Source organism: Lichenostomus cassidix, unplaced genomic scaffold (assembly GCF_008360975.1).
Source record: "Lichenostomus cassidix isolate B80296 unplaced genomic scaffold, HeHo_3.0 HiC_scaffold_46, whole genome shotgun sequence".
In the NCBI taxonomy this organism is placed as follows: domain Eukaryota; kingdom Metazoa; phylum Chordata; class Aves; order Passeriformes; family Meliphagidae; genus Lichenostomus; species Lichenostomus cassidix.
The window spans coordinates 420,705-443,765 of NW_028147597.1; the positions used below are offsets into that span (position 1 = coordinate 420,705).

The window sequence follows — 23,061 nt, forward strand, 5'->3', positions numbered from 1 at the left end:
AAGATTGACTTTGATTCTGGCACCTTCTGCATAGACACACTCCACACCCAATGTGCAGGTGAGTGCACAGCCAGGGGATGCTCCCAGATCTGGGCATTGCACAGCCTGGCTGGGCACCAGAGGTTCCCCCTTGGCTGGGGTGGATGCAAGGAGTTCTTCAGTTGGCTGCCAAGCTGCTCTTTGGCTCTGGGCAGCTGCTGAGGAGGAGGATCTGCCATGGCTGGCTGGAGGCTGGGCACATGTCCTGCCCTCCTGCTCTGCTCCCAAAGGCAGCAATGATGGGGAGGTTTGGGCACAGCTCTGAGCACAGCCAGCATGGCCTGGGCACTGTGGGCAGTTGGGACAAGGGGACAGGAGCCTTCAGCTGATGGGTGATTTCTGGTTTCTCTCCTTCCAGCAGGGATCTGCAGATGCTGAGGCTGCTCTGGGCTCTGCCAGGGCTCTGCTGGGGCTCAGCCCTGGGCACAGCTGGGCCTGCTCTGCCCTCCCATTGCTCTGACAGCTCTGCATCAGACGAGCCTGTTCTGAGCACAGCGACTGAGCTTTCTGCTTGTGCAGGTGAGTGAGACTCTCCTGCAGGCCCAGAGATTGCAGTGAGGGAGACACATCCAATTGGCAAGAACCCAAACACTCCACAGTCCCAGCTGAATGCCTCTATCTCCACAGGATGTTTTGTCTGTCCCACTCTTCATTCCTGTTGGGCTGGAACTGTGCAATTGCACTTTCTTCCTCCTGTAGGAGTACCATGAGTGAGCCAAACCTGGTGAGTGGGCCTTGTTCCTAAGGCAGTGCAGTCTGGAGTTGATGGATGAAGAATTGCCCTTCTCCACTTGCAAGCCAGAGCAAAAAGCTGTAAGTGGGACTTTCTGTCTTTAAGAAACCACTGACAGTTTCAGAGGGAATGTACAGCTCATTCACAGGTTGAGAAGGAAGGGCATCTTCTAAAGGAGTTGAGATTTGACAGAGTTTAAATTCCCAGTCCAGCACAGAGGTGGCAGGGCACAATCAATTTCCTAATACTTCAACCACAGTTGAAAATAACAATGTTGGAAACAAACCCCAAAATATTTAAAAACAGGCTGCTGAGTAAGATGGATCCATGCCATCAGAACATTTTCAAAGTAAATAACTGAGTTCTCATATTCAAAAGATCAGTTACCTCTTAATTGAAGTTTACAGAAAATTTTTCACTACACTTCTGGAGTTTCTTCTAATATTTTGATTTTTTTCTGATTCCTTTTTCCTTTTCTTTTTTTTTTAATTTTTCTTTTCTAAATCAGAAAACATGTCCTAAAAGAGGAATGTCCTTTCCTCCTCATTCCCATGTGGAGCAGCTCCCTTCCCGCAGAGCCTGGCAGCTCCTGGCCCCTGCAGGGCTGAGGCTTTTTCCCGTTGCTGTGCACAGACTGATGGAGCAGCACTGCTGAACACAGGGACACCCAGAGGGACCAAAAGCAGCTGCCTGTGTCCACCTGAAGCTCCAAGGGCCAAACTCTGAGCAGACATGGCTGGAAGAGACTGGCAGGCTCCCTGTTTGCTGTGCTCCCCACTTGTGAGGGGCTCAGCTTTGTGTGAGGCACAGTGAGAACAAGGGGCAGCTCCCTCCCAGCCCCACAGCCAAGGGACCCCTCTGGCCCCGGGGCTTGGGGCACTGTCAGCACCTGCTGCTTCAGCCACTGCTTCTGCTGGCACTGAGAGCAACAACCACATTGTGGCTGATCCCGAGGGAGCAGCAGCAGGGCCTGGAGCTGATCCCTGAGTCTGGGCAGGGCTGGACAAATGACCCCACAGCAGCAGCAGCAGGAAATGGAGCTGACTTTGAGCACAGCCCCTGCCACTCCTCCCTCCTGTTTGCAGTGGTGTCACAGCAGCCTGAGGCACCTGGGAGCCCTCAGTGCCAGCAGGGACTTGAGATGGCAGCCCTGGGCTCCTGGAGGTTGTGCAAGGAATGGAGCTGGGCACTCCCTGTCCATATGGAGCTTGCAGATGGAAAAGGCTGCTGTGCCCAGGCAGCTCCAAGTGCAGAGAAATGAGGCTCTCGAGCACTTGATCTGGGCCAGTTCCACAGTCCTGGGCAGCAGCCAGCGAGCCCAGGGGGAACAGAGGGCACAGCAAGAGGGACAAAAGCAGTCAAGTGCAGAGACTGGAGAGAGCCAGACCTGGCAGAAGGAACAGCTGCTTCATTATACTCTTGAAGAAAGCTCTTGGCTGTTTTAGAGCACTGAAAGGTGTGAAGGGCAGAGAGGAGGCAACACCAAACAATGCTGCTGTTTTCACACCCTCCCCTCTCAGTGTCCCAGAATGAACTGGATGAGCTCTGCTCTTCTCTCTGAGTTATCTTGTTCAGCATGAGCAGCTTAGCACCAGGAGCTAAAGGAGCTGAAGCCTTAGGCCTCAAGTGCTGACCAAGAGGGGACTTTTTGAGCAAAGTGATGTTACTAATGTGGACCTAGCTGAATGCAGCAGATAGAATCCTGGAATTGCAGAATCCTTTCTGTTGGAAAAGATCTCTGGGCTCATCAATCCAGCCGTTCACCCAGCACTGTCAGCCCAGCACTAAACCACATCCCTGCAGTGCCAAGGCCTGACCAAGAGGCCTGACTGAGGCCTGAACAACAGGCCCTGAGCCAAAGGTGGCCTTGAGATGAACCTTCCAACCAAAGGTTATCTTTGTATCTGCTCATTACTGAAATATGCACAATCATTAGCATTGTGATAGATTTCGCTCATTAGTGAAACATGTATTTACCTTTCCCTATTTGTAAACTGGACAAAGCCATGAAATCCAACATCTGGCCTGGTTTGGAGAGTATGGTCAAAGTCAACTCCCTTGGTTCCTCCTTGAGCCCTGGCCAGGCTTTGAGAGAAGCCAAGAGGAGGATGAAACCAGATGTTCCTGCACTAGCAGTGCTGTCAGTGTGTTTATTCAGCACTGTCACAGCTGGGCCCTCTCCCAGCCAGGCTGGAAGCCTCACCTGTGGGTGGATGCACCTGCAGGAATTGCCAGTTGTTGGCAGTGGCTCTGCAGTCCTTGGCTGTGACAGCTTCCCCAGCTGATGAGGGGATCTGGGTGATGGCAAAGTCTGAGGGTAACTGGTGATGGATCTTTCTTCATCACTGCAGGCAATCTTTGCTGATTGGGTGAATTGCTGAGCTTCTGTTGTGATTCTTTGCTGCTTTGAACTATAGTAAATTACACAGATTCCTTCAGTAAATTACACTGATTCCTCCAGTTGGTGTTTGTGTCTTTGGTGCTGACCCTGCCCACTGGCAAAACAAAATTGGTGTAGTCTGGCCAGGTCACAGCAAAATGTCACTTTTTAAAGGTAAATGTAAGGAATCAGTCCCATCCAAAATTCCTGGTTGGGAAGACCTTCCCTATAGTTCACTGGCTCTGCAGGGGGCTGAGATCAGAGCACTGTGTTAGCAATCGGGAAGTTGGCTAACAGAAGCTGAACCACTGGATGTATTAAAATGCATCCAAAATTGCATATGGAAAAAGGAGAAGAACCTCGTTTGGGAAGATGAGGATAAATTTTGTTAACAGTATATTGGAAAAAGCACCAACAGAAGGAACAATTGTTTTTGGAATGCTCCCACATGGAGTGAGAGGAGTTTTTAATCTTGAGCTCAGATTTCTTTGTGCAAATGAAATAATATAATAATATAATACATTGAAATAATATAATAATATAATACATAGATGTACATAAAAGAAAAATATGTGAAAATATAATCAAAATATGTATGTGTATATATATATAAACTAAATACTAATGTGAAATAATGCTGACAATACTAATTTGTTACCTTTGGCTGCTCAGGGATGTAACACTAAATACCCTACAAAAAGTATTTGGCCAGGGCCCAAACATGAGTGGGAAACTTGGTGAGATTGTGTGTAAGGAATAAAGAAGGATGGGATGAAATTGGCTATTTTTATATGGTTTGCTGATACTGTGATGTGGAATGCTTTGTCTGATCCTGTGAGAAATAAAGTGACTAAGGCTGCTGGGTTTTTCATATACCAGACTATCCACAAGCTGCAGGATTGGTAGAATGGATGGAGGGGTTGTTAAAAAAAACAGATGAAAAATTAGGGGATGAGAACTTGTCTAGATGAAGAATCCTTTTCAGGTCCACCCCAGAAGCTGCAGGGCTGAACCTTTATGCATTAGAATTAGTGAGGATAAATCAGAAGCAAATGAGAGTTATCAATACCAGAATAGGAATTCAGATTCCTCCAGAACACTTTGGTTTGATAACTGCTCACTGGAGCTTGGCCTTGCAAAGTGTTCATGTCATGGGAGGAAGAATTGATGCAGATTATCAAGGAGAAATTAAATTCTTTTAAACAATAGTGAGCAAGATTTGATTATGCAACCTCATGACAGGGTAGGACAAATACTGATATTGCAGTTTTAAAAACAGTTGTGAAAAAAGGAGATCCCCCTCAAATCACCAGTGTTTGTGGAGATAAAAGGTTTGGCTCCAGCAGTCCTAATAATGGAGCCCCAGTGTGGGTCCAGAGGCCAAATGGCCCTCCTGAGCCAGCTGGGGAAAGACACCACTTTTAATCCTGAAACCTGGGCAGGAACAATGGGAATCTGTCCCTGCAGCCAAGTGTTCAATGGAAGAACAAGCAGATATTATAGAATATTGTTTTACAGATCCTGCCAGACCAAATCTCCCTGTTTGCCCCAACGTTCCCTTTGGAAAATGCTCTGATCCACAGGGCTCCATGTGAGGACTGATGTGACACTGAGTGACTTCCACTCGAATTCAGCCAGGAGCCTGGAGCACCTCAAGGACTGGGACCTGGCAGCTCTCCAGCCAAAGGGGAAAGGACCCACCAAGCCTTGTTACCCACAGACACTGTGGTGAAGCTGAGCAGCAAAGGACCTTGGGGCATTATTCTGGAATTAAAAAGGAGCCAGCTCCATGGATAATGGAATTATTGTTCCTAACCCAATAGAGATTAAGGAAAAAGATTGAATAACCTTGTCACTGAAGTACTACTTATCTCTGTAAGTTGTATCTTGATAGTCAACCAGAATCTTTGTTTGCCAGAAACACCTCTGGAGTTTCACCAAGGAATTATTCATGAAAATTTGTATGAAAATGTAAAGATCAAAGTAGCCAAAATACTCCATGTAACTAATTGCTGGATATGTTCCCAACCAATGTTGGGAGGAATGGGATTCCCTTGGAGGGTACATCCTGTGGGGTGGCAGAACTCTGTCAATGTGCTCTGACTTGTAATGGAGTCAGTGAAGGGACAGTTAAAGAAAACTGTGCTTGGAACAAAAGAATACAATGATCAGTTTTACAGGATTCAATAAGATTTCCCTTCAGGAGAAACTGAACTCTGTTACAGTTAAGAGGCCAAAATGTGAAAGGATTTCTATGGTTTAGCATTACTCAAAATGTAAACAGTACTTGGGGTGCTGGAGCTGGTCAGTGTCAGTGTTACACCACTCTCAGCCACAGTGCCACCATTTAGAAGTAGCAAATAATGATTTTAAAATATCAAATAGCACATCCTGAGAGCTCCAACAAACACCAATGGGGCTCTACAGAACTGCATGGCCTTGGATTATCTGCTTTCTGGCCAAGGAGGAAACTGTGCTGTTTTAGGACAGGAGTGTTGCACTTGTATCAGTGATGGGTTTGAAATCCAACAATCAGGAATCACCTCGACAGAAAGAGCAGTAGAAGAGTGGCAGAAAGAACAAAATTCTTGGTGGGATTGGCTTCATGTCTGCCAAACTGGAGGCTGCTGCAAAATGCATTCGTGGCAGTCACTGTAATCACTGCAGTGTGTGCACTTGGTGTGTTATGATTGCATGTTAGAGTTGTTGTAACACTTTGTGCTGGAAAATGGAGAATTGAGACTTGACTAACAAGAGACAGAGTCTCAAGAAAAAAGGGAGATTTGATAAATAACATAGAGAATAGCAACTAATCAGGCATGTTTTAGAAGGAATGCAAATTATAGTTCTGAGTAATGAACTCGAAGAGCATTTAATTGAAGAGCAAGAGGTGATGCCTTTATGCCTAATACCTAAATCTAAGGTTTAATTATTGAAAGAGTTGTTACGAAGGTTGTAGTTCATCTGTAGGTCAAAGGACCAATTGAAGCACTAATGCCTTAACAACAGGCCCTGAGCCAAAGGTGACCCCTAGATGTATCTTTAAACTGTTATATCTGCTCATCAACAAAGTTTTATTACAATACAATCTATGTATCTGTTCATTGATGAAATATGGATTTACCTTTCTGTATTTAGAAACCAGACAAGGCCCCATCTGGCCTTGTTTGGGGGTGTAGATCAAAGTCAACTCCCTTGGTTCCTCCTTGAGCCCTGGCCAGGCTTTGGGAGAAGCCAAGAGGAGGATGAAACCAGATGTTCCTGCACTAGCAGTGCTGTCAGTGTGTTTATTCAGCACTGTCACAGCTGGGCCCTCTCCCAGCCAGGCTGGAAGCCTCACCTGTGGGTGGATGCACCTGCAGGAATTGCCAGTTGTTGGCAGTGGCTCTGCAGTCCTTGGCTGTGACAGCTTCCCCAGCTGATGAGGGGATCTGGGTGATGGTAAAGTCTGAGGGTAACTGGTGATGGATCTTTCTTCATCACTGCAGGCAATCTTTGGTAGTGCTGATTGGGTGCATTGCTGAGCTTGTCCTGTTGTTATTCTCTGCAAATGATTTTGTACATTGCTGAACTTATCCTTTTGTCATTCTCTGCAGTTTTGCATTTATATAAATTACACTGTTCCTTCAGTTGGTGTCTGTGTCTTTGGTGCTGACCCTGCCCACCATCAAAACAGGGCCCCTCCTGCCTCAGTGTTACCTGGAAAAAAAAGCCCATCACTCCAAATGCTCCCCCTTCCTCCTTGTTCCCCCACTTTATACACTGAGTGTGATGTCCTATGGTCTGGGATGTCCCCGGGGTCAGTTGGGTCACCTGTCCTGCCTGTGTCTCCTCCCAACCCCCATGGACCCCCAGCCCCTCCCCAGCATGGCTGGACGAGGGGCAGGAAAGGCCTTGGCTCTGTGCAAGCTCAGCAAGAACAAAACCATCTCTGTGTGATCAACCCTGTGCTCAGCACAGCCCCAAACAGCCCCAGAGAGAGCCCTGGGAAGGAAATTCCCTCTGCCCCACCCAAACCAGCACCCCATGGCCATCCAGCATCACCACAGCTCCAGGGATTCCTTTCCATGCCCCAACCCTGGCCAGGGGACATTGGGATGGTTGCCATGGCAGCCAGCTCTGGCACAGGGCTCAGTGCTCATGTCCATGGCAACACAGCCCATCACAGCCCTGAGTGCAGGTGACAGTGACAATCCCCATCACAGCAGGTCCCATGAACCCAACCTCAGCAAAGTGTCTCCTGAAGGTTGTCCTTGCATTGGAGAGTAGAACAGGGCTTTGTGCTGGTTGCCATGGCAACCCCTGTACCAGTGATGCCCTATGGTGGTTGCCATGGCAACCTCTGTACAATGATGCCCTATGGTGGTTGCCATGGCACCCGAGCCCAGCAGTGTCTCAGTGCAAGTGTCCCTGCCATCAGTCCCTCCAAGGGGTTTCCATGGCAACTGCCATGACAGGTGACCCAGGTGTCACATCCCAGTGCTGGTTGCCATGGAAACAGTCCCCAGCACTGACCTTTCTGTCAGGCTGACCTGGCCTTTGGCCCTGGCACTGGGCTTTGCTGCTGGTTCCGCGGCGCCTGCCCAGCCAGCGCGGCACAGGGCAGGTGGCCATGGCACAAACCCCAGCCATGGATCCCCTGTGCCTCTGGGCAGTGACACCAGCCCTGAGCAATGGGCTGCTGCCGTGGGCTCAGTGAAGTGACCATGGCAACAGCCCCTTGCAATGCCCAGTGCAGGTTGGGATGAGAATCCACCCTCAGCCTGGCCCAGGGCAGGGCTGCAGTGCCCTTCCCAGCAGCCTGGCTGCACTGCAGCACTTCCAGGGCTCTCTGCATTTCCCTTCAATCACTCTTGGCTCACTCACACACCTCCCAACACCCACTTGGTGCTTTGAGCTTCAAGGAGTTCAAAGCTTGTCTGTCCTTCAGCAGTTGGTCTAATTCTGCCTTCAGCCAACTCTTGATTTGTGTTTATTGTAGAACTTCCTTGTGGCTAGCACAGGCTTTTCCCACGAGAATTCTTCTTGTGTTTTATAAATAAAGATAAAGTTTGGATGTTATTGGAACAGTGTCCCAGGACTTGGACGGTGCAGGCCTGGCCAATCAGGCCTAGGGGAAGGCTTCTTACCGACCAATCTGGGTGACTTTTGAAAACTCTATATATATGATGAAATCAAAACAATAAAGATCATTCCTTCTTGCCACTGAGAACTGGTGCCTTCATTACTCTGCTAGCTGCTCAACAGCGACACTTCCTGTGTGTCCAAAACATTCCTTGCAGAGTTCTGCCTTGGGGAAGGGGAACCTCCTTGGCGGCAGCTTGGGCTTGGCACACACTTGAGGAGAGTGTCTGTTTTCAGTGGGGAAACTTAGAAATTTTGAAGTTTTAGATTGCTTAAAAAAAATATTTCTCCATATCTATGATAGGAAACCTTCCTAATGAACTGCACTAGACCAGAGGGAAATCAAGGCAGAGCCATGGTTTGTCAGGACTTGCTTGATCCTAATGAGCCCTGTGGTGCATTTGGTGCTGAGCCCTTGAACCTCAGGGCAAACCTGAGAGGAGATTGCACAAACCTTTCCAGGAGTCAAAGTCAGAAGAAAAACCCAAAGTGTCTCCAAGCAATAATGGTTCCCACTGAGGTCCATCCCCAACACAGGTACCTCCTGGACTCCTTGGAGGAGAGAATTGGAGGCCATGATTGCACAAAAACGTCTCAGAGAATCAGTGTCAAAAGAAAAAGGAAAATACCTTAAAAAAATTAAGTACTCGAGACATTAATGAGGCCACTGAGTGTCATCACTAACAAGGGCTCTCAAGGGACTAATTAAAGCAGATAATTGGAGGCCAGGATTGCACAAACCTCTCAGAGACTCAGTGTGAAAAAGAAAGACTTTAACAAACCCTGAGTACCTTGAAGCATTAATGAGCCCCACTGAGTGTTGTTACTGACAGAATCTCAAGGGACTCATTAGTTACAGCAGATAATTGGAGGCCATGATTACACAAAGCTCTCAGAGACTCCAAGGGAAAAGCAAAACCCAAAGTTCTTTGACAAACCTGCAGTCCCTGGGAGCATGAAGGAGCCCCCAGGGCCATTCCTGCCCAAGGCTCCCCAGGGACTCCTTCCAGCAGATCCCTGAGGCCACTGGGATGTGAGGGATGATGCTGAGGGCAGGACAAGGGGGTGACAGTGCCCAGCCTTGCTGGGGCTGTGCCAGGAGGCCTCAGTGCCTCAGGACAAGGTGTCTCCTCACAGCTCTTGGTGGTACAGAAGCTGCTACACCCAGGACACCAAGAATTGGCTTCTGTTTGTCCCACCCTGTCATCACTGCCTCCAATTTCTTCCTCTAACTGGAACCTGGGGACACTTTCTCAGTCATGTCCCTCACTGGGACCCATTAAAACTTCAAGAAAAATTCACATTTGATTCTAACTGAATTCGTGAGAGGTTTCTGCAACTCACTCCAAGGGACTGATGTCCAGGGCCTCAGAACCAAAGCCCCAAGAGGGTCATTACAGTCCTTGTGCTGTTGCTGTGCTGCTGAGCTGGGCTGGGCTCCTGGCACAGAGGGAACTCCTGGCAACCAAGAAGAGCTTCAAAAAGACATTTCTCCTGATGAGCAGTTTCTCTCCCAGCCCAGCAGGGCTGAGGGTGCTGCCTGCAGGTACCTGAGAGGAGTGAAGCAGACAGAGGCTTACAGCAACCGAAAGAACAATTCTCAACTTTTTAATGGAGAAATCCTCCCAGCTTCTGACACAGTAAGTCTCTGGCTGCAGGGATCTCCTAAAGCTGAAACGTGACAGCACTGATATGACTGTAAGGATGGCTCTGCTGGTGTTTCTGGTTTGGGGGAGGATGTGCTGCAGAGCGGGGCTGCCCTGGGCACCGTCAGAGGGACAGGGCAGGACAGCTCCTGCTGCCAGGGATAGCTACAGGCTGGGAAGGTGGGGGTGCAGCCAGGGGTGCCCAGGGCTGTCCTGCAGAGCAGCTCCTGCAGCCCTGAGGGCTCTTTGCCAGGGCAGGGGATCTGCCAGCTGCCCTGAGCAGCAGAGCTCTTGTGTCTCCTGGCAGCCAGCACAGCCCTCAGCCCGGGGGCTCGGGGCCCTCAGTCCCCTCCTGGGCCGGCAGAGCAGCACCAGAGATGAAGGGCATCTCTCCTGCCATTGCCCATTCCCTGCTGACCAGGGCCTGAGGGCGACTGTCCTGCACTGCTGCTGCTTCCTGGGAGGGGCTGTGCAGGGCTGGGCAGGGAAAGGCTTTTCCTCAGGGCTCGGCTGTCTCTCTCCTTGCCTTGCTCAGCTGCTCCTGGCATTGCTGACAGGCTCTCTGGCAATGGCAGTTGCAGCTGCAGGGTCAGGCGCAGCCCTTGGGGCTCCTCCTGTGCAGGGTGAGCACAGCAATGAGGTGTCCCAGCTCCCTCTGCCCTGGGCAGCTCTGGGCAGGGCAGGCTGGCAGGCTGGCAATGAAATGATTCTCCTCAAGCAGTTCCATGGCCAGGACCCTTGCTGTGTCCTCGGGGTGTCCATCCAAGCTGTGAGCTGCCTTCCAGGGGACACTGGGGGACAGGAGTGTCCTTGGACAGCAGTGGGGCTGAGACTCTGAGAAAGGCTGAGCCATTTGGCTCTGCTGTGAGTCCCTCTGCTCTCAGCTGTGTCAGGGTGATTTTCAGGGGAACACAGTGACTGCCCTTGATCTCAGAAAGGGCAGCTGGGAACAGATGGAGCACCAGAGCAGCTCCCCTCACCCTCCACTGAGTTACAGCCAATCCTCTTGCCTTGCACAGTTCTCTCTGTTCTCCCTGAGCACAGCAGGAAATCCTCTCAAATTGCCTTTGGCTGTCACTGTTCCTTAGCCCTGGGACAGGAGATGCTGCCAAGCTCCTCTGCCTTAGGGGCAGTTTGGTCTGACAAAGTCCAACCCAGGACTGGTCCCTGTCCCCCATTGCCATGTCCCCACTGCTGCAGAGCAGAGCTGACTCCTCGGTGTCCATGGGCAGAGCCACTGCTTGTCACAGCAACAGGGCCAGATCCCAGCAGAGCTCCAGGCATGGGGCTGGAGGAAGAGCTCTGAGAAAAGGGAAATTGGGTGACACAGAGTCAGAGTGGCTGGGCTGGGTGAAAAGGACATTGAACACTGCTCAGGAAACTCTACCCTGAATAGTCATTTTCTCCTCCATGAACAGGTCCCCATGGCCAGAGGCTCAAAATGTCCAACAGCAGCTCCATCAGCCATTTCCTCCTCCTGCCATTTGCAGACACATGGCAGCTGCAGCTCCTGCACTTCTGCCTCTTCCTGGGCATCTCCCTGGCTGCCCTCCTGGCCAACAGCCTCATCATCAGTGCCGTAGCCTGGAACCACCGCCTGCACACCCCCATGTTCTTCTTCCTGCTCAACCTGGCCCTCACTGACCTGGGCTCCATCTGCACCACTGTCCCCAAAGCCATGCACAATTCCCTCTGGGACACCAGGGACATCTCCTACTCAGGATGTGCTGCACAGCTCTTTTTCTTTGTTTTCTTCATGTCAGCACAGTTTGCCCTCCTCACCATCATGAGCTATGACCGCTATGTGTCCATCTGCAAACCCCTGCACTATGGGACCCTCCTGGGCAGCAGAGCTTGTGCCCACATGGCAGCAGCTGCCTGGGCCAGTGCCTTTCTCACTGCTCTGCTGCACACAGCCAGTATATTTTCCCTGCCACTGTGCCATGGCAATGCCCTGGGCCAGTTCTTCTGTGAAATCCCCCAGGTCATCAAGCTCTCCTGCTCACACTCCAACTACCTCAGGGAACTTCGGCTTATTGTGGTTAGTGTCTGTTTAGTATTTGGATGTTTTGTGTTCATTGTGTTCTCCTATGTGCAGATCTTCAGGGCTGTGCTGAGGATCCCCTCTGAGCAGGGACGGCACAAAGCCTTTTCCATGTGCCTCCCTCACCTGGCTGTAGTTTCCCTGTTTGTCAGCAGTGGATTTTTTGCCTACCTGAAGCCTTCATCCATCTCCTCCCCATCCCTGGATCTGGCAGTGTCAGTTCTGTACTCAGTGGTGCCTCCAGTACTGAACCCTCTCATCTACAGCCTGAGGAACCAGGAGCTCAAGGCTGCAGTGTGGAGACTGATGAATGGACAATTTCAGAAACATTAAACTAGTTGCCAATTTCTGCAAATCACTTGTTATATGAGTCATTGATAGTTCTTGTTGGTTTGGTTGTGGGTTTTTTTTTCCTTTGTTTTAGTTTTATAATGTCCACAAATAAAAGTCATTGTGCCATTTCTCATTTTGTTTGTATCCACCTCTGTGGTCTCCACACACTGTGTCAATGAGGAGCTGTGCTCTCAATGGCTTTAAACAAACTAAAGGATCTCCCAGCCAAGTTTTCACCAGAGATCCCCTTTTGTTCCCTTCTGTGGAGCTGCAGCAGCAATGTCTGTGTGCAGAGCTGGGGCAGATCAGGGGTGGCACAGCAGCTGTGCCAAGGAGCAGCAGCACTTGGTGTTGCCAGTGCTCCCGTGCCACTGCCCCGCTGCCCTGCTGCCCCTCGTGTTGCTGTAGGGCCTGAGTGCTCTCGGGGTCGCTGCCAGTGCTGGGGGTGGCAGTGCCGGGGCTGCAGCAGGGACAGGCCATGGGCACTGCTGGGGCACAGCTGACGCCTCAGGGCAGGGCCTGGGGGCTCGAGGCTCCTTGCCCAGGCTCTCTCCAGAACACGCCCAGGCCAATGCTGAGCAGAGAAAACCCCCGTGAGCAGCTGCAGGGTGGCCGTGGGCAGGCTGGGGGCAAACAGCATGGCTGGGGCTCTGCAAGGTGCCTGGGGGAGCCGGGAAGGAGCAGCAGAGCAGGGGCTGATCCATCCCCACTGCGCTGGACAGCCCAGGGCAGCGTCCCAGAGCGTCCTCATGGAGCTGCCAACAACATCCCCCCTTGGCAGCCCTGGCCTCTCCCCCAGCTCCCAGAGCTGCTTGATCCTTCCAGGCAGAGACACGGCAGCACTGGCTCAGGAGCCCTGTTTGCATTGCACACAGCAGGCGTGAGCACCCCATGCGGTTGGTGTGGGGAGATGAACGTGAGTGAGCACAAACACCATCAGCCCTGGGGGCCAGCAAGGGCTGGGGATGGGAGGGAAACCACTCAGGTTTGTTGTGACCTCTGAAGTCAGCCAGAAAGTTTGTTGACATGAGCTGTGAGTTTCCTGTCCCACTGCAGATGTTGTTGCTCAGAGCCAGGGCTGCCTGGCAGCCACCCCCAAACAGCCCTGAGCATTTCCTTTGCTTCACCTTTGCTTTCTTTCCTCTTTCCTGCTCCACATTTCTTCCTCTTGCCCATCCCTGTGCCCTCCCCTGCAAACAGCCCATCCCTGTTTGCCCTTTCCTCTCTGGCCCCACTCCCCATTTCAGTTCCTGACTTGGCAGCATGGGAACATCCCTTGGTGAGCAGGATCATCCTACAAGTGCTTCATGAATTGTCTGCAGGGTCCTGCAGTGCCTCGTGCTGTTCCCTTGCCAGAGGCAGCACAGGCCAGGGGGCACATCTGGACTGCTGTGTGTGGCTGTGAGGCTCCCTGTTGTGGGGCAGTGAGGAGGAGCTGGAGAGGCTCTGCAGCACTGACAGGATGGGCTTTGGGGCCTGTGGGGAGAAGCTGAGGGCCATGGGCTGCTGGACCTTCTGAAGAGGAGGCCCAGGGCTCATCCTGCAGCTGCTTCAAGGGTGCTTTCAGAGAATCACAGGATCAACCAGTCTGGAAAAGACCTTTGTGATCATCAAGTCCAACCTGTGACCTAACACCACCTTGTCTGCCCTGAGCCTCCTCTTCTCCAGGATAAACAACCCCAGCTCCAAACTCAGCCACTCCTCACAGCACTTGTGTTCCAGACCCTTCCCCAGCCTTGTTGCCCTTCTCTGGACACACTCCAGCCCCTCAATGTCCTTCCTAAACTGGGGGCCCAGAACTGTACACAGCACTCGAGGTGAGGCCTCACAAGTGCCGAGTACAGGGGAAGAATCACTGCCCTGCTCCTCCTGGCCACACCATTCCTGATCCAGGCCAGCTGCCAGTGGCCTCCTTGGCCACCTGGGCACACTGCTGGCTCATGTCCAGCCTGCTGCCCATCAGTGCCCCCAGGTCCCTTTCTGCCTGGCTGCTGTCCAGCCACTCTGTCCCCAGCCTGTAGCACTGCAGGGGTTGTTGTGGCCAAAGTGCAGGACCTGGCACTTGGTCTTGTTAAAGCTCCCATTGTTGGATTTGGCCCCTGGATCCAGCCTGTCCAGGTCCCTCTGCAGAGCCCTCCTGCCCTCCAGCAGATCCACACTCACACCCAGCTTGGTGTCATCTGCAAATTTGCTCATGGTGGACTCAATCCCTTCATCCAGATCATCAATGAAGATGTGAAACAAGACTGGGCCAAACACTGGTCCCTGGGGGATGTCACTGGTGACTTTATACATACTGGATATAGCCCTATTAACCACCACTCTCTGTGCCCAGCCATCCAGCCAGTTCTTAACCCAGGCAAGGGTGAACCTGTCTAGGCTGTGGGCTGCAACTTTTCCAGGGAGTGATGTGGAAGACAGTCTCAAAGTCTTTGCTGAAGTCCAGGTAGACACACTTCCCTAAATCCACCAGGTGGGTCACCTGGTCATAAAAGGAGATCAGGTTGATCAGGCAGGATCTGCCCCTCCTAAACCCACCCTGGCTGGTCTGATCCCTCAGCCATCCTGTAGGTGCTCTTTCATGGCACTCAAGGTGATCTGTTCCATTACCTTGCCAGGCACTGAGGTCAGGCTGACAGGCCTGGAGTTCCCCAGATCCTCCTTCCAGCCCTTCTTATGGATAAGGTCACATTGGCACCTCCAGTCCTCTGGGAGCTCCCCGGTGAGGCAGGACTGATGAGAAATGATGGAGAGCAGCTTGGTGAGCTCATCTACCAACTCCCTGATGTGCTCAGCCTGAGCCGCAGAACTCAGCCAGAGCTGACTTGCAAGATGAACCCTGAGCACTATGGGACTGACACCATCAGTGTTATTTAGCTAAAAATAGATGACTGAGACACTTATGCTCTTTAACACCAAAGTGGCTGCTTTAGAAACTTCCGCACAGCCTTGTGTCTTTACCTGCATGAAATATATAATTTTAAGAAATTTTCCCAACTGACATGAATAGAGGTGTGTTTGAGAACACCCCGATAGCCAGGGCCTGGGCTCTGGCCAAGCCCTTGCCCTGGCTGGCTTGGAAGCAAAACAGGGCTCCCCAGGGACTGTGGACTCTGGATGATTGTAAAGTATTTAGGCAATTAGCGATGTATGTTTCTCAATCATTACATTTTCTCTTGTATAGTAATGATTAGGTGCATTGCCTTGCTAATTTTTGCTTGTTGCTAAAGCCAAGCAGGTAGGTTTATTGAATGTATAATTTTACTTCTGTGTTGCCTCAATATTCATAGTAAAATAAGGGCATTCTTTCCATTGGTGTTTGTGTTCTTTAAATTGCCCCTGTCAACTGGCAGAACACCAAGGCAGCCAGACCTATCTCTCCTGGCACTTTTTGTCTGAGGGCAATCCTTGGATATACAGAATTTTGGAGACAGATTCCCAGTTTTGCCATGGACATCCAGACGTGAAAGGACTTTTCCCATAGGAAAGAAAAGCACATGGTCCCAGTGTTTCAAAGGCAGATGAGAGGTGTCCCCAGGAGGCCAAGCCAGCCAGATCAGTCTGTCCTGGCAGATTTCATGTGTGAACAGTCCTTGCAGACAAGGAAATTCAGAGGAGGAATCCCAATTTTGGCCATGGGCACCTGGAGGAGAAGGACAGTTCTTTCCCACAGGAAGGAAAGCACAGAGCCCCAGTGCTCCAGGGGCAGATGAGCAGCAGCCCTTGAAATGCCAAGGTCAGCCTGACCTGTCAGGTGTCCCCCAGGAGGCTAAGCCAGCCAGACCTGTTCCATGTCCCCTTGGTTTCATGGGGCCCCAGAGTTTCACAATGGTCTCCTTGATTCCATGAGGCCCTGATTGTCACAATATTTTCCTTAGTTCTGTAGTGTCACAAAGGCCCCTTGCTTCCATGAGGCCTTGCAATGTCCCAATGACTTCTTGGTTCCACAAAGCCCTGAAGTGTCACAATGGCCCCTTGGCTCCACATGGCCCCTCTGTGTCACAATGGCTGCTCTGTGACACTATGGGCTCCACAGTGTCACCATAGGCCCTTGGTTCCATGGAGCCCCTGAGTTTCACAATGGTCTCCTTGGTTCCATGAGGCACCAGCGTGTCACAATGGCCCCTTGGCTCCATGAGGTTCTGTACTCTCAATAATGTTCTCCTTGGTTCCACAATGTATCTCACCCACATGGAAGCTGGTAGGAGTTGGTAGCTATATGTTTGTCTTTCTGCATTACTTCTGTCTTTCTTTCTCTCTCTCTTTCTTTCTTCTCCTTCTAATTCCCTTTACCTGGAATTTTTTTTGGTAAGTAACTTAGAATCTTAATGGTTTAAAGCTTTCTGGGTTAACTGGGCTAAGGTAATGAACTTAGTGCTGTGATAAGTGTTTTATGTTAAACTGGGTGTTGTATTAAATCCTTTGCCAAAGTTACTTGGTTTTCTATAATTTGCCAGTAAAATTTTGTGTCATTCTGAGCTCCTGAGAATATCTGGTTGGTGTTTCTCCTGTACACCAAACTCGACTAAAGGAACCTTTGGTTACTCCCAGCATTTAAGTGTTCTGGGGTGTTACAGGTCAGCCGCCTCACAATGGCATCTTGTTTCCATGAGGCTCTGCTGTGCGACAATGTCCCCTGGGTTCCATGAGGATCTGGAGTGTCACACAGTTCTATGACATTTGTCCTTCCTCCCCCTCACATCCCACTGCCCCACAAACAGCCCCGAGCCACCCGTGAGGGACAGGCGCTGCTGTCCCAGGGCTGGGCTCAGCCCTTGGCCTTTCTGCTTCCTCCAACCAGCCCAGGGCTCTCTCAGCATTCCAGTTCCCTGCTCACAGCCTTTGGCTCCCTGCAATCTTAGCCCCAAGGATCTGCTCTCACGAGTCCCTGGGGAGCCTTTGGCAGTCCCTGCCCTCAGTGGGGCCAGTGATGCTCCAAGGGACTTGGAGTTTTGCTTCTGACTCCTTGAGCAGCTTCTGCAACCTCCTCTCAGTCCCTGAGGGTCACAGACTCAGCCCCAAATCCACTGTGGGGCTCATTAAAATACAGAAAGCCCTCAGGAGCTGTTTCTCTTGCTTACATTGTCTTCAAGTCTCCAGGGCTTGTGCAGCTGGTTGGGGTCAGTTTGGCGTTTTGTTAAGGAGGAAGATTTTAAAGTGCATCTCATGAAATTTTTCAATCAAGCATTTTTTTATTTTCGAGTTCAGAGAAGAGATTACTGAAGCATACCCCAAGTGATCCTGATGCTGAATGTCTCCTTAGCAGGTCTGGGCACAGAGAACAATGAGTCTCTTGCAGGCTGACCCTGTTGGGACAACCTGCTCCTCACCCCAACCTCATCATGGCTGACATTGCCCACCCTGCACTCACATCCCTGTTCCCTGCATCACAAACTTGTCCCCTCAGCTCTGCAGCAGGCTGTCCCAGCCCATGGCTCCATGTCCCACCTGCTCTCCTCAGGGCTCTGCCTGCACACAGCCCAGCAGAAGTTTTCCTGTTTGTGAGGAAAGAATGGAAAAGCCTGAGCAGGTTTCCTAAACAACAAACCCACTCAGGAACCACATGTTCAGTGCAGGCTGCCTCTGATGATGTCACCTTTCTGCAAGGGACAGTGTGACCAGAAATGATCTCTGTAAGCAGAATTCTTTGAGTCTTTCAGCAGAACTCTCTGAGTGTTTCAGCTGAATTCTCTGTCCCTGTCCTTGATCTCTGTTGCAGATGGAAGCTGCTGGTGCCATTCTCACCCTGAAACCCCTCTTTGGATACAAACTGATGATTCTAGGTGTGTTAAGCAGGTGTTGCTCAATGTTTGTGCAAAACTTTTATCTTCCTCATGGAACCAAGGAGACTCCTGTGACTCTGATTGGCCTCATGGAACCAAGGGGCCATTGTGACACAGTAGGGACTCATGGAATCAAGGAGACAATTGTGACAGTGCAGAACCTCATAGAAACAAGGCTCTATTGTGGCATTCTGGGGAATTATGGAATCAAGATGACCATTGTGACACATGGAGGTCACATGGAACCAATGGTCCATTGTTACACAGAGGATTCAAGAAGACCATGGTGACACTATGGAACCTCATGGAACCAGATGTCCATTGTGACACAGTGGGGCCTCACAGAACCAAGGAGACCATTGTGACATATTGGATCTTAATGGAAAAAAAATCTATTCACACACAGGAGGGCCTCCTTGGAACCAAGGGGATCATGGTGACAAAGCAGGGCCTAATGGAACCATGGAGACCATTGTGACACTAAGGAAATTCATGTAACCATGGCAACCATTGTGACACTATGGAACCTCACAGAACCAAGGGTCCATTGTGACACTGTGGTGCCTCATGGAATCAGAGAGACCAGTGTGGAACTCAGGGGCCTAATGGAATAAGGGTTTCTGTTGTGACACAATGGAACCTCATAGAATCAAGGGGCCATTGTGACACTGTGGAACCGAGGAGCCCAATGCTGACAGTATGAAAGCTGTTGGAACCCAAAGTCCATTGTGACACAATGGAACTTCATGGAACTAAGGGTCCATTGTGACTCTGTAGGGCCTCATGGAATAGAGGGTCCATTGTGACACAGTTGGGCCTAGAGGAACCAAGGAACCATTGTGATACTGCAGATCCTTATGGAACAAAGGGTGCATTGAGACACAGTGGGGCCTTGTGGAGCCAAAGAAACCACTGCTAACAGCGGGGTAACTCACAGAACCAAGAAGTCCACTGTTACACACCAAAAACTATGGAACCAAGGGGCCATTGTGACAAAGCAGGACCTCATGGAATCCATTGTGACACAGTGAGGCCACATGGGACCAAGGAGACCAGTGATACTTAGGAACCTTATAGAACCAAGGGTCCACTGTGACTCTGCCAAGACAAGGAGATCATTGTGGACACCATGGAAGCTCAGGGAACCAAGGTGCCATTGTGACACTCCAAGGCCTCGTTGAACCAGGGAGACCATTGTGACTCTACAGAATGTCATGGCTCTAAGGGTTTCTTGTGACACAGTGGGGTCCCATGAAACCAATTCTTCATTGTGACAATGCGGATCCAAGGAGACCATGGAGACATGATGGAACCTCATGGAACCATGTGTGCATTGTGACACAGCAAGGCTTTGTGCAATGAAGGAGACCATGGTGACACCATGGAACCTCATGGAACAAAGGGTCCATTGTTATACAGTGGGGCTTCATGGAACCAAGGAGTCATTGTGACACAGCAGGGCTGCGTGGAACCAATGTGGACAATGCAGATCCAAGGAGACCATGGTTACACTATGGAACCTCATGGAACCAAGGGTCCAATGTGACACAGTAGAACCTCTTGGAATCAAGACAACCATGTTACACTCTGGAACCTCATGGAACCAAGGGTCCATTGTTATACAGTGAAGCGTCATGGAACCAATTGTCCATTGTGACACAGCAGGGCTGCTTGTAAGCAAGTGTCCATTGGGATACTGCAGATCCAAGAGACCATGGTGACACTATGGAAGTTCATGGAACCAAGGGGCTATTGTGACACCCCAAGGCCTCAAGGAACCAATGAGAGCCTTATGGCAGTGCAAAACCAAGGAGGCCATTTTGACAGTATGGAACCTAATGGAACCAAGGGTCCATTGTTATACAGCAGGGCCTCATGAAACCAAAGAGCCATTGGGAAACTGTGGGGCATAATAGAGACAGGGACACCACTGATACTGAAATCCACTGGACAGAAACTTTTAACAATGTTTTGGGTGTTTGAAAGCATGTATTCTTCATTACAGCATGCTGGTCACTTGGACAATCCTTCCTCCATTGGAGTGCACTGAGCATTGAATGAACAGAATTTTTCTCAGACACACTGATTGCATATTCATTAGCTATCCCCACTTTCTTTGACTTTATTTGACATAGTTGCACCCCTTATCAGAAGTCCTCATATGGTTCTTTGGGGTCTGTCTTCAATGTCTAGTGTCCTTTTCAGGTGGCCATTCCTCAACCCCCTCAATTCTGAGCAAGTGCAATATCATTGTTTTGCATAACTTCTGCTTTGTCAGCCTTGCAGAGCTGAGCTGTCATCCTGCTTGTGTTTTGTGTGACTTCTGTTTGCTTCAGTTAAATCCTTTATCTATTTCTCCAGAGCTGTTTTGTTCCACTGTCCTTGATAAGAGTAAGTGTTGTTCTGTTCTACTGTCCTTGTCACAGTGCTTGCCCTGCATGAGGTGTGTCTGCAAGACCCCCCAACCAATGGGCTTGGGGTGGACAAGTGTTCCTGAGGGAACAGGGATGGGACAGTTTATACAGAAAAAACCCAAAGAAATTCAGGTTCATTGGTCTTAAATTACACAATTCATAGTGTTTGATCTCCTATTGGTTATTGACCCCTTTGCTTTTGATGTTAATTAGGTGCTCATTCTTTGATCTCTTACCAATCTTTTCCCAGAGCAGGTGTCTCTAACTGCCCTGAGGGGTGATGTTCATTAATGTTTGTTTACCTCCTGTGTATCTTCTGGCTACTCCTAGTCTGTAGGTCTCAAACTCATCAGGCCTTACCCAACTTTGGTGAACAGCGTTTTTTCAAGAGAAACTTCAATTCCTCTCCCCCTGGGTAAAGGCAAACAAACCCCTGACTGAAGTGACATAAAAAAAAATTTAAAGTTGTACAATTTCCAAAAATTCCATTAGAATCTGTAGTGTCACAATGGTCTTCTCAGTGCCATGTAACCACACAGTGTAGCATCAACCCCTTGGTTCACCAAAGCCCTGCAGTGTCACAGCTGCCTCTTTGTTCCATGGGCCCCACAGTGTCACCACTGCCCCTTCATTCCATGAAGCCCTGCAGTGTCACAAAGGTCTCCATGATTCCATGAGGCGCCATAGGGTCACAGTGGTCTCCTTGGTTCCATGAGGCTGTGCAATGTCACTCTTGCCCTTTGGATCCATGCAGCCCCCAGTGTCACAACAGCCCCTTGGTACCATGGCCTGGTTTTTGGTGGCAGGGGGGCCACAGAGGTGGCTTCTGTGAGAAGCTGCTGGGAGCTTCCACCATGTTGGGCAGAGCCAGTCCCTGGTGGCTCCAAAGACGGACATGCCACTGGCCAAGGCTGGGCCAATTACAAATGGTGGTAATGCCTCTGTGGTAACAGATTTAAGGAGAAAGAAAGAACCAAGAAGTTGTTGCACAGTTGTAATTGCAACCAGAGAAGAGAGGAGTGAGAACATGTGAGGAGAACAGCTCTGCAGACACCAAGGTCAGTGAAGGAGGAGGGGGAGGAGCTGCTCCAGGCACTGGAACTGGGATTCCTCTGCAGCCCTTGGTGAAGACCATGGTGAAGCAGCAGTGCTCCTGCAGCTCCTGGAGATCCATGGGGATGCAGACATCCAACCACAGCCCCTGGAGATCCATGGGGATGCAGAGATCCACCTGCAGCCCATGGAGGAGGAGCCCAGGCCGGAGCAGGGGGATGCCTGGGAGGAGGCTGTGACCCCTGCAGAGAGGGGCTCTGCTGCCCAGCTGGAGCAGCCTGTCCTTGAAGGATTGACCCCGTAGGAGAGTGACCCACGCTGCAGCAGCTTTGGGGGACTGTTGCCCGTGGCATGGACTCACATTGCAGCAGTTCACAGGGAGCTGCTGCTGGTGAGATGAACTCACATTGGAGAAGTTCCTGGAGAAGTCTCCCGTGGGAGGAACCCCACAGTGCAGCAGGGGAACAACTCCTCTCCCTGAGCAGTGGGAGAAATCTCAGATGATGAACTGACCATCACTGACCATTCCTGTCTCCCTGCTCTGCTGGGGGAGGAGATAAAGCTGGGCAGGAGGGAGAGGTGGGGGGAAAGCACTTTTAAGGTTTTATTTCACTTTTCCTGCTCTGATTTTGTCAGCAATAATTCAACTAATATCTCTAATTGGAGCCTGTTTTTCCCATGACCATATTTGATGAGGGATCTCTCCCTGTCCTTATCTCAACTCATGAACCCCTCATTCTATTTCCTCTCCCCTGTGCAGCTGCAGAGGGGAGTGAGAGAGAGGCTTTGATGAGTGCCTGGTATCCAGCCAGCATCAACACACTACACCCTGCATCTTGTACATGTCATGTATACCTGAAAAATGTTTTGAAGATGTCGGGGGTTGAGAATTTCTTCCCATTCCTGTTGCCAGGCAACAAATGGTCTGATGTTCGGAGCGATCAAGCCTTTTGTAAAAGACAAAGGCTAGGTTTTGGGCAGGGCAAGGTAAGGGAGAGCCTGCCGGGGGAACGCTCTCTCGTGGTTCGGACACTGAGGGTAGAGGCTGCTGGCTCTTGGCTTTCCAGCTGCTACCGGAGGAGGGTCCAGCTGTGCCCTGTTTCTCTTCTCTCCTGGCTGGGTGAGCTTTGATTCGGCTTTTTCTCCTCACGGGGAAGGGCGCGTTTTCCACCCCCCCCCCCCCCCCCGGGCTGCGTTCCCTCGTGGCTGCTGCCGGGAGAGAGTCCGGCTGCCTCTGCTGCCAGCCCCCGCCCTCTGCTGCACGAGACCGTGGCGTCTGCTGTGACTGCGGAGATTCTCGCTGGCCGGAGAGAGAGAGAGGGCGCCCGCTCCTGCTGCCCTGTTCCCTCGCTGCCCTGAGCTGTTTTCCGCTGCCCTGTGTGTTTCTCAGCCTGTCCGCCATTGCAGCCGCCGAACAGGGACCTGACCCTGCGCCACAGCGCCACCTGCAGCCGCTCGGGAGTCATCGCACCTGCCCTGGCCAGCCGGGAGCTCAACAGCGCCCCTGCTGCT

The 23,061-nt window shown here is 50.8% G+C and overlaps 2 protein-coding genes across 3 annotated transcripts in view; one reads left to right on the plus strand and one right to left on the minus strand.

Annotated features, from left to right (window-relative positions):
• The window catches only part of LOC146421880 (serine/threonine-protein kinase pim-1-like), a 43,841-nt gene that overhangs the window by 1,668 nt on the left and 19,112 nt on the right, over positions 1-23,061 (minus strand). The window lies entirely within an intron of this gene.
• On the plus strand, positions 11,364-12,329 carry LOC146421881 (olfactory receptor 14A16-like). Its single transcript, XM_085046892.1, has one exon. The coding sequence runs from the start codon at positions 11,364-11,366 to the stop codon at positions 12,297-12,299; it is 936 nt and encodes a 311-aa protein (XP_084903018.1). The 3' UTR covers positions 12,300-12,329.

Coding starts and splice junctions, on each gene's coding strand:
- LOC146421881 (XM_085046892.1), top strand. CDS start 11,364: ATGTCCAACAGCAGCTCCATCAGCCATTTCCTCCTCCTGCCATTTGCA.